Source organism: Ochlerotatus camptorhynchus, unplaced genomic scaffold (genome assembly GCF_037179485.1).
Source record: "Ochlerotatus camptorhynchus isolate MF236.1 unplaced genomic scaffold, CSIRO-AGI_Acam_v1.1 ptg000213l, whole genome shotgun sequence".
Taxonomy (NCBI): Eukaryota; Metazoa; Arthropoda; class Insecta; order Diptera; family Culicidae; genus Ochlerotatus; species Ochlerotatus camptorhynchus.
This window is the reverse complement of record NW_027040703.1, coordinates 7459823-7472018: the sequence shown is the minus strand read 5'-3', so window position 1 is coordinate 7472018 and position 12196 is coordinate 7459823. Positions and strand designations below refer to the sequence as shown.

At 36.8% G+C, this 12196-nt stretch overlaps 1 protein-coding gene across 1 annotated transcript in view; it reads left to right on the top strand.

Moving 5' to 3' along the window:
* Positions 1-11976, top strand: part of LOC135703439 (uncharacterized) — an 84039-nt gene extending 72063 nt beyond the window's left edge. The window contains exons 10-12 of the mRNA XM_065224676.1: positions 11332-11494; positions 11566-11731; positions 11792-11976. Of these exons, the coding sequence (XP_065080748.1) occupies positions 11332-11494; positions 11566-11731; positions 11792-11976 (514 nt within the window). The remainder of the gene's footprint in view (positions 1-11331; positions 11495-11565; positions 11732-11791) is intronic.
* Positions 11977-12196: the final 220 nt, after the last annotated feature.

Below are 12196 nucleotides of genomic sequence, written 5' to 3'. Positions count from 1 at the left end.
ATTCTCGCGTCACTTTTCAAAAGGTCCTAAGTAAAAATGTAAACAAATCGAGCTCAGCAATACAAACTATTGCCCTTGTATCATTGTATGTGATACAAAAACACCCATCCAAATTTACTTTCATTTATTTAAGATAATCATTGGTCAAACATTGTCTAATGTACAGTTTGAAATGATGGGTACATGATTGGAGCTCATTTTCTAAAGGCGGGGCCGATCTAAAGTTAGGTATTCTACTCTGAAATCTGTGAAAGGGAATCTAGTATCATGTAGAACAAAACATCCAATGTAACACTCATTGATTATGTCATTGAGAAAAATCGTCCAATTTAACATGTCCAATGTACAACTTGACTAGTCAAAACGTCCTATGTGCTTTTTTCTATTTTGCAGCATTAAATTCAAATTAAAATTGTGAATTATCCATTTCTACTGAATTTTCAACGTTATTATTCACTGACTACATAAAAAATAGTATTGCAAAATGTATTGTTTCTAAACAGTTAAAATAATAATCTGTAGAACTTCTACTTCAATTTTCTCAAAATGGCGGATATGTTACATTGGTCTATTTGAAAAGTCACGCGAGAATTATCCGGGGGAAACTTGACAACTCCAGTATATTGCCAGTGTACCCCGACAATTTGGTGCTGGTGGTTCTGTCAAACTCACAAGTTTCAGAAGGTTTTGTTGAAGCAAGCAGTCAGTAGCAAGGTGGAATTTTCGAGAATCTTCTCTAATCAATTTCTCTTGAAAGACTTCAACGAGGAATTTGATTTGAAGTATTTAAGCGAAGAATTCGATGGAAAACTCCATCTGAATTCTATCCTCCTAAATAAGAATTTCTTTCGGTGTATTTAATGTAAATCATATGATTTAAATTAATTTCAAAACTTGCATTTATTCACTCAACCTTAGCAAAGTACAATACTATACTCTTACTTGTAAGTGAATGAAGATACCTTTACAATATCATCTTGAAGTATTTATTCTTGCTCTACTTGTTTGCTATTGTGACTTATAATGTTCTTCTGTCTTCTCCTATGTATAGGGCTGGTAACTAAAGGGTGATACGGTCAAAATTTGGTCAATATCAACTTGACGTATTTCTTTCAATTTTGCATTTAAAAAACCTGAACACCCCTCATTTTGAAGGTGTGTGTGTGTAGAATGTTGCTCCTATTTTGATTTTGGAATTCACTCTTCACTTGTCAAAATGCCGTCCAAGCAAGAAGAGCAGCGTATCAAAATTTTGCTCGCGCATCGCAAAAATCCGAGCTACTCGCACGCAAAGTTGGCAAAATCGCTAAAAGTTGCCAAATCAACCGTTACAAATGTAATTAAAGTGTTTGGGGAACGTTTGTCGACAGCCAGGAAGTCTGGATCGGGGGGAAATCGAAAACCGGAAGCCGCTGAGACGACAAAGAGAGTTTCCGGTAGTTTCAAGCGAAACCCTAACCTCTCTCTCCGAGATGCCGCAAATAAGCTGGGTGTATCGTCTACAACCGTGCATCGAGCCAAAAAACGAGCCGGACTATCGACTTACAAGAAGGTAGTGACTCCAAATCGCGATGATAAACAAAATACGACGGCCAAAGCGCGATCCCGGAGGCTGTACACGACGATGCTGACGAAGTTTGACTGCGTGGTAATGGACGACGAAACCTACGTCAAAGCCGACTACAAGCAGCTTCCGGGACAGGAGTTTTATACGGCAAAAGGAAGGGGAAAGGTAGTAGATGTTTTCAAGCACATGAAACTGTCAAAGTTCGCAAAGAAATATCTGGTTTGGCAAGCCATCTGTACCTGTGGCTTGAAAAGCAGCATTTTCATAGCTTCCGGGACTGTCAACCAAGAAATTTACGTGAAAGAGTGTTTGAATAAACGTCTGCTGCCTTTCCTGAAGAAACACGGTTGTTCCGTACTGTTTTGGCCGGATTTGGCATCTTGCCATTACGGTAAAAAGGCCATGGAGTGGTACGCCGCCAACAACGTGGTTCCCAAGGACAAGAACCCTCCCAACACGCCAGAGCTCCGCCCAATTGAGAAATACTGGGCTATTGTCAAGCGGAACCTAAAGAAGACCAAAAAAACTGCTAAGGGCGAGCAGCAGTTCAAGGCAAACTGGCTTTCTGCGGCGAAGAAGGTGGACAAAGTGGCTGTACAAAATCTGATGGCAGGGGTCAAGCGTAAGGCCCGGCAATTCGGATTTGGAAAAGCGGAAGCCTAACTGAATATTTTTCCTAAATTTTATACTAATTGAACTTGAAAAAGAAATTTAATTTGATTTTTTAAATAAACGATTTCACCGATTTACACGCGTTTTCCCTTGACCAAATTTTGACCGTATCACCCTTTATTATTGTCTCTTCTTATATCGTGGAACCTTACAAATGAACTTCTAATATAAAAGAGGGATTACCCGAATAAAAACTTATTCCAGATATCCGTGTTAAAAAAATAAATGGTTCAATTCAATAGGGTTATCTGAATAGGGCTAATGCGGAAATTACGTACAATAAATAAAATGTCGCGCGTCAAAATTAACATAAGTGACATAGGAAGTCCAGTGAGGCCAGCGAGAAATGTCGGTTTGATTTTCAGTCGTATGCACAATTCATAATCAGTTTTTTTTAACTTTTTTTTTGTAGTCTCGTGTGTTTTTGAGCAGAACAGAACCAAATATTAAACATATGATTTGTAAAACGAAAATATGTGATTGTGATCGAATTAATCGAAACAAATCAGAATTGAACGAGGATACTAAAAAATAATGGTTTTGCAGCGAGTACGAGCGTACACATTACAGTATCCTCCCGTTAATCCGACAAATTTGATAATATAACTGTCAAGTCCATTCAAATAAATGTTGCCAACCCAAGTAACAATTTTGGTTTTATGACGGTTCTGGAGATTGCGGGTGTCACTACACGGTGATAAGGAAGTGATACTCAGAATAAGAGCCGTGATTGCCGTACACATGAAATAGGAACCACTTCACCGTTGAGCGGTTCCATATCATTAAAGCAACGAGTAATTTTCATCTTTTTTGATTTGCATGAAACCTTGCATACAAGTTTTTGGAGAAGAAAAACGCCGTTTTGCATACTTGGTTCGCCATTTTGAATCTAGCCTTACTTATGAGAAGGGCCTATGAAAAATGCACATGATATCTTCAAAAAATTGTATCTCGGAAACGGTTTGTCCGATTGGTTTGGTCTCTTGGGCGAAGTTTTAGACAATTGTTGGTGTTATATGGATAAAATATGCACGGTAAAAAAAAAGTTTGATATTTGTGTTTTGAACTAAAATATAAATTTTCCGTTTAAAGTGACATGTCAATAATTTTTTTATTATCCTTATGTTATAGCTGACTAAAAATGCTATCTAGTACACAGTAGGTTGTTCTGGAGAAAAATAGGTTACAATGAAAAAAATTGTTTTTAAAAAAAATACAATTTTCAAAAAAGCTATTAATAAAAGTCAAAAAAGTTTGTCACCCTAATTTTATGAAAGTACATCAAATTTGCAAACAAAAAGTACTTCAGTAACATTTTTCTAAGATGCACCGTTTAGAAGATATTACTGATTTAATATTGTTTTTTTTTTGATAACTTAATAAGTTTTGGCCCTTTTCGGATGTACTCCGTGTTTTTCCAGTTTCAAAAGTATTTTTTCGGAAAGATTGGAAAATTTTGAGTTAAAATGACACTGACAGCTTAAAGATTCGAGTGAAATTCTCTGCCTTAAAAGTATTTTGAAAAACAAGTTACAAAATCCCACTATCAGGAACAATGATTTCTTCAAGTGATTTTTGGTGCGTTGTGCTGAAAATGTGCATTCAACTCTTGCATATCGCCTAACAGTTTAATCCATTTAAACTGGATGTGTTTATACTGTGCATATTTTCTCTCTATTGCCGAACATCGCCACAGACATCAAACCGATGAGACAACTCGATTTCCAGATACGAGCGGTTCCATATCATTAAAGCAACGAGTAATTTTCATCTTTTTTGATTTGCATGAAACCTTGCATACAAGTTTTTGGAGAAGAAAAACGCCGTTTTGCATACTTGGTTCGCCATTTTGAATCTAGCCTTACTTATGAGAAGGGCCTATGAAAAATGCACATGATATCTTCAAAAAATTGTATCTCGGAAACGGTTTGTCCGATTGGTTTGGTCTCTTGGGCGAAGTTTTAGACAATTGTTGGTGTTATATGGATAAAATATGCACGGTAAAAAAAAAGTTTGATATTTGTGTTTTGAACTAAAATATAAATTTTCCGTTTAAAGTGACATGTCAATAATTTTTTTATTATCCTTATGTTATAGCTGACTAAAAATGCTATCTAGTACACAGTAGGTTGTTCTGGAGAAAAATAGGTTACAATGAAAAAAATTGTTTTTAAAAAAAATACAATTTTCAAAAAAGCTATTAATAAAAGTCAAAAAAGTTTGTCACCCTAATTTTATGAAAGTACATCAAATTTGCAAACAAAAAGTACTTCAGTAACATTTTTCTAAGATGCACCGTTTAGAAGATATTACTGATTTAATATTGTTTTTTTTTTGATAACTTAATAAGTTTTGGCCCTTTTCGGATGTACTCCGTGTTTTTCCAGTTTCAAAAGTATTTTTTCGGAAAGATTGGAAAATTTTGAGTTAAAATGACACTGACAGCTTAAAGATTCGAGTGAAATTCTCTGCCTTAAAAGTATTTTGAAAAACAAGTTACAAAATCCCACTATCAGGAACAATGATTTCTTCAAGTGATTTTTGGTGCGTTGTGCTGAAAATGTGCATTCAACTCTTGCATATCGCCTAACAGTTTAATCCATTTAAACTGGATGTGTTTATACTGTGCATATTTTCTCTCTATTGCCGAACATCGCCACAGACATCAAACCGATGAGACAACTCGATTTCCAGATACACCTTTTTGAGAACTGCAAATGTAAGCTCCTCAATTAGCAAGATTTAAAAGAGCGAATTAAGCTTATTTTTCAGGGATGGTGATTGTGCGAAATAAAAAATAACATTATATGGTGGATATCATCAGTTTATTTTTATTCCTGTATTTTTATAAAATTATTGTTTACACAACTTTCTTAACAATATTGAATATTTTGGCATCATTGTCAGGACAGTTTGAATAAAGCTTTGCCTTTATTGTATTTTCTGATAGAGGAAGAAATGAGTGGAATTTTAGAGTTCCTTGAATTGTTTTTGCATTATTATATTGATTATTTAGCTGCAAAGACATATTTTCGTATTCTTCTGTAGTAGAATAACAAAATGACAACTTTGTAAGTTCTTCTTCTTTTCGTTTGTTTGCCCAATTAAACAACTCTCTTGCAGTCTTTATCGGGTGTTCGCGTTCTTTGGCTAAACTTGCTCTGGTAGCCATGCGTTTTATCGTACCTCCAATAGCATCGCATGGACCTTTCCGTGCGATGTTGCGAAGAAATGCCATTCAGCGTCAATACCATACTTTGACTTAAATTTACAAAGGCTAGAAAAGTTTTTTCGGTTTTTATACTGTGAAGCAGCACCATCTGACATAAAATATTTTTTTTTATGTTTTTATTTTGATCAATTTGTAAAAAGTTTATCATTTTATCAATAAACAAATTGACAGCGACTGAATCATGTCTTAGTTCTTCAGAAATTATAATGAAGCTAAAATGTTTAATTTGCATATTTTCAGTATAATATATGAAAGGATGGATTGTGGCCTGTTGCACGTTCCAATGGTGTGATTGAACTTCATCCTGCAAAACGAAGCTGTAATTTTCAGAAAAGTCACAAATAGCTAAAAATTCACCATCTTGCATTTCTGTTTAAGCGTCTAATTTAAAAAGATTTCTTCGTACACCTTCGACGATTTCAGCGCACTTTTTTTCAGGATAGTGAACATTTTTAACCTTACCTAAATCTATAGGCGAAACACGAATAGCTGCTATTCCTCGGTTGAATATTTCGACGTCTACAGGCATCGTGAAGTCTTCATTTGATTTAATTGTGCTTAGCGTTGACTCTGATGGTATCGTGACCAAACTTTCATAGCTTTGCGAATCAGGTACATCAGGTATGGTCTGAACAGTTGGCATCCTTGAGCCGCCGGCTACGCTTTGTTCCTCGTTTTGGGTGAGGTGAGCTCTTGAATCAATATGTAGACGGCAAGACGAACAAACACGAAAATCCTTGGTGTTCAGTGTGGATACCTTGGAAAATCCAATTGATTTTAGTTTTTGGATGATACCATCCGTGAGATATCGCAGCTCTTTCGAACACTGAATGTCTTTGAATGGGCGAATACATCTTATTTTACTCATTTTGTAATCTGTAACATAGAAAATATTTTCCAATTGTTAGTTTTGTACGAAAATATCACAAAACATATAATTAAAATGTGTATTTAAAACTTACCTTTGCACCAAAACGTGTTACACTTTCCTTTACAATTATTATGTTATCAAACAACACTGGATCTCGTTCAAAAACACAGGATTATGAGCTGAAATTACTATAATCACTATGTTACTAGCAACCTTTCTGCATTTACTGTTTGGTTTTCCCTAGTAGATACTGGATGAATTCAGAACCGAGTCAGACATTATTATACAGCTCACGGGTAGAAATCATAGAATGCTGGGTAAAGACTGTTGAAAGATAGGTAGAGTTGAACGCTCAGGTATCGTCGAACCTTCAGGTACGAGTTTGGAGAGTTGGAGCGAGGTAGATTTGCTGGCGTAGGTATATTGTTATTGAAGAAGATTGTAAATTGTATATACCTGGAATGAATAAAGAGTGCGGCGGTTGTTGATTGAGGTATCAGTCGACAGCCCTCTAGTTTGATGGAAGGTGACTACTGCGTTCTTTTTATTTATTATTAAGGAACGGTCAACGACGGAGCTAGCCTCGTTATGGCCAGCGTGGCCATGGTGGACTAGTTCCAACAAAGACCATGTTTACAATCACCAACTGTACGTAGTACAGCTAACTGGTATCTGATACTTGTTAGCACGTTTTCAGCACAACGCACCAAAAATCATTTGAAGAAATCATTGTTCCTGATAGTGGGATTTTGTAACTTGTTTTTCAAAATACTTTTAAGGCAGAGAATTTCACTCGAATCTTTAAGCTGTCAGTGTCATTTTAACTCAAAATTTTCCAATCTTTCCGAAAAAAATACTTTTGAAACTGGAAAAATACGGAGTACATCCGAAAAGGGCCAAAACTTATTAAGTTATCAAAAAAAAACAATATTAAATCAGTAATATCTTCTAAACGGTGCATCTTAGAAAAATGTTACCGAAGTACTTTTTGTTTGCAAATTTGATGTACTTTCATAAAATTAGGGTGACAAACTTTTTTGACTTTTCTTAATAGCTTTTTTGAAAATTGTATTTTTTTAAAAAACAATTTTTTTCATTGTAACCTATTTTTCTCCAGAACAACCTACTGTGCACTAGATAGCATTTTTAGTCAGCTATAACATAAGGATAATAAAAAAAATATTGACATGTCACTTTAAACGGAAAATTTATATTTTAGTTCAAAACACAAATATCAAACTTTTTTTTTACCGTGCATATTTTTTCCATATAACACCAACAATTGTCTAAAACTTCGCCCAAGAGACCAAACCAATCGGACAAACCGTTTCCGAGATACAATTTTTTGAAGATATCATGTGCATTTTTCATAGGCCCTTCTCATAAGTAAGGCTAGATTCAAAATGGCGAACCAAGTATGCAAAACGGCGTTTTTCTTCCCCAAAAACTTGTATGCAAAGTTTCATGCAAATCAAAAAATACAAAAAATAAAAACTGGAAAAATTTCCCACTTGTTCGTGGAACCGCTCCGTTACGACAAGTGACAAGTTTTCACCGTGAAGTGACATCCGTAATAAGCTCCAATGTAAAAAAAGCTCCATAAGAGACTGTGACGTCGGATTAAGGAGAGCTGGAGGGGGGAGATACCATAGAGGTAACTCTAAGACTAGAAGGTCCCGAAATAACGTGCTCAACTTTTTGGCTCAGCTCTGGTACTCTCTTCGGTCCCAAGCTAATCAATTCACCCCTCGAAACATAGGAAAAACCAATAACCCCTCATTTTATCTGTCAAACTTTCATAGCGAATCAAAACAAACATTGCGTAGTACTAGAATTTCGACTAGAATGGGATACGTTAATCGTTTGCTTGGGACCAATAGGCTAGTCAAGTAGTGAGCCAATTTAAAATCGTTAGTTTCGTATTGATTGTTGGAGATACTGTATAAGCAGTTGGTACTGCAAAATGTTCAATTTGAGGTACTAGCTTAAACGAGTACAGTGGAGAACTTTGCACGTCTTTCGAAGGCTTTAGATGCATTTAAGCTAAATATGTAATATATCATGCAATTTGACTAATTTTCAACTTCAGCAGTTTACTTTACTTACCCCGTAAGAGAAACACGGGACATTTATATAAGGTCTGGGCCAACAGGCAGCTTGCTGATGTTAGAAGCAAAAATGTTGTAGACATTGCTGAACATCTCCGAACCAGAGTTGCGACCTATCACAATCACGATCGCCAAACAGCTGATGGTAGTAACGCTTTGCACATTCCTATCAATGTGCTCGTCGAAGTTCTCTCCATGACCATCCATCAAGTTGACGAAAGAAGTAAAAAGCAACTGGTGAATGTCGTCTTCTGTTGTGATCCATCACCGATCTGGTCATTCCCGACAATCACGATACTCATCTGTGCTCGTTTTGAAGCAGTTGCTGCTTTGCTTGCTTGTGTGAGTGTGTTAGCGAGTGAGCCCAACAGCTTCCGTTTCATGGTACCTGCTTTGTTTGTAACTCACACAGTCGCGCCTGCCGAGACGAACTTGGAATGCGTAGGCATTGTTTTCATTTTCTTCTGTCGTTTCGCTTTTTCTCATGATCGTACTGCAGAAGTCTTCACTGTTTTCGTTGTGCTTTTCATTATCAGCAGCGAGTGTAACGTTTTGCTTGTGAGCAGCGACCATTACTGGTGATTGTTGTTTGCCATGGCTCTAACTCTCACTGCGTGACAAATTGATCTGTCAGCGATAGTCGGTTGATGCGAAGACGAGTGTCACGTGAGTGTCATGATATTTTGCAACACTGCTCCGAACAGATAGAAATACGTCACTGCCAACATACTGAGAACAGATAGAAATACCACTGCCAACAGCTGTTTCGTGTAAAAAGATAAACATTGCAATAAAATACGAACACCACTAAACATTTGCACATTTCACTAACACCAATAAGCCCTTTGGCCCAGACCTTATATAAACGTCATTGCATGCCGGGGACTTGCAGTTTTCACACTTGAACAGAACATTTCTGGATCAACAATAGAAAAGGGCCCATCAGCATTTGTAAACAAACCGTTCCAAAGCCCTTTACTCACAAAGCGAAGGCCACCCACGCAAACCAACACCATCATCGGATAGGGGAAACTTCCACCTACACGATGATGGTGTTGGTTTGTGTGGGCGGCCTTCGATTTGTGAGGAAAGGGCTTTGGAACGGTTTGTTTACAAATGCTGATGGGCCCTTTTCTATTGTTGATCCAGATTTGCATTGTCCGTGATAACCTTGCCTGAGTCCGCGGAAGTGTAGTGCATTTGCAGTGAAATACACGGGCACAATTACCCACACAGATAACCGGCAAATCACTTATTTTGTGTTTGAAAATATTCGGGGTTAAATATTCGAATTACCTTACCTGGCATCAGCACTTAACCAAATATTTCATATTAAAAATATGATCCATTCATGCCTTTTCCAAATATTGCAATGGCGACCCGCAAAATATTGCTTCAAGCACCATCTAGCGTTGAAAAAGGTCAGCAACAATCATTCAATTACAATCGAGGGGTGCGAATATAGCACTTATTACAAAAGTAAGAGTCACATTCAAGGTTGCAAAGACTCATTTCAGCTAAAATAATGTTTTTCGGAATAATAAAACCAAAAGATGGTATGATGGCATGTTTTACTTGTAACTTACAAGAAGAGGTTACAAAGTATGCGTTGGAAACATAAAACCTGTAAATTTTGCTTTCTATGAGTCACAATCAGCGATTTGCTGATCGCTGAGTGAGTGAGTGAGTGAGTGAGTGAGTTTGTGAAAAATCGCTGATTGTGACTCTAATGAAGTGACATAAACAGGTTTAATATGTCAAACACATTCTTTGCAACCTCTTCTTGTATCCTACCAATTCAAAATTTGATCATGGCATCTAATTATTTCATAATTTAGAAAAACATTGTTTTAGCTGAAATGAGTATTTGCAACCTTGGTCACATTATTGTCATTAATTACATTTTGTATATTACTTTAAAATTTGTCTGACATGTCACTGTTGTCATCAAATAAAATAATATGCTGAAATACATTAATTTGAAATATTAAACAAATTTTCATTTGGACTACCCCTCATGACGATAAACAAATACATTGGTAGCCTTTTTGGCCACAGAGGTGCTTTCATCGCTAAAAAATTGGTTCGCCAGCTAAGCGAAAGAGTGGATCATATTGTTAATATCAGTGCTGCACAATTTCGACAATACACAGTGATACTCAAAATTCTGCTTTGGTCACTCGTTTGAGCTAACAGTCATCGTCAAGGCAAACCATGTCAATTGTCAGTGGCATTTTTGTCAGTGACGAACATGTGCTGATTTGTTTATTAGCTAAATTTAAAATGAAATTAAATGTCTTGAGGAAAACATTCACATGGAGCCATTAAAGTGAACAAGCATCTACGTCCTGAACAGCTTGGATAACAATAATGTGACTCAGAATGCAAGAAATTACCCTTTCTGTTACCAGTTGAATCTTTGTCATTGACGAAAAAATGAATGAGATTTTGACAAAGATTTTTTTGAGGATCAAGTCTATCATTGACTATGTGACAAACAATTTTGTCAATATCGCGCAAAAGTCTGTCAATGACAATGACAAATCTCAGCACTGGTTAATATAATATATTTGACTTAACATTGAAAAATCGTTGTTTTATTTACATGGTCCAATGAAAGAATGGTGATTTTTATGCGATAGGGCGGAATTAGGCACTTTGTCCGAAGAAGTGCCTTGCCCTATTTGTTCTATTGTTTATAGAAATAGCAAACTAACAGCTTAAATTATGGTGTTTTAATGAGTACAAGATTTCTGGCAAAAATGATCGTCATTTTTTGTTATGTTTTCTCAGCAATATTGCCTTACATTTGACCAAGCAATGAACACTCCCCAATGAAACCGTAAATTTTCCATTAAAAATTCAATTTTTCAACAAACAGATGCCCGGTAGACGACAAGCTGATTTCCCGCTTCCGTGGCAGCTGGTCCGACGGAGGACTGTACGAAACGCAGGTCTACGCCTACATGAAAACATTCCGTTTTACCGGATCTCCTGCTCTGTACATCGAATGCGACGTCCGAATGTGCCACGGACGGTGTCCAGTAATTAGAGAAAATCTTGAATCCCGGAGTTGCAGAGCATTTGCTAACATTACTTTTGAAAACATTCACAGAGCCAACCATGTCACTGGAGAAACCTGAAGGGAATTGCCAAGCGGGAAGTTCAACAGGAAAACAATTCGACTCTCTCCGATAACATCAGCTTGTTCCAAGCGTTACGAGTTTTACAAGAGGAAGACGATGACGAGAAGATCAAGAAGGAAGCTGCTACTGTTGCCAGTGAGTATCCGAAAGATTAGTTTTGTCGGGGAAAAAAATAATACTTAGCTATAATTTTAGAACCGCAAGACGCATCGGAAACGTGCATGAAGACTTCGGTACTGTCCGCCATGTTGGCAACATGCTGCGTGGTCCTCTGCATCCTGTCCGGATCTCTTCTCGCTGCATGCGCCAAGCTGAGGTATCGCAAGAAGGACGATGGCTTCTTCAACGCTTACGTGGGTCACAAAGCCCAGTTGGATTAAAAGGTCAAACAAATTAACTTACGCTTCCACACCGTTTCCATAGTGCAACCCGGTGTTGCTCATCTCTACAACAAGTATTACAACGAACAAACAAACAAACAAACAAAGCCGTCGACAGTTGATTTCCAATTCGTAGAAGCAGAAGATTTTTCTCTGATATTTCCAGTTAGCTGTTAAGTTAGAAACCGTTAAGAAGAGAATACAAACGTATGTTTAAAAC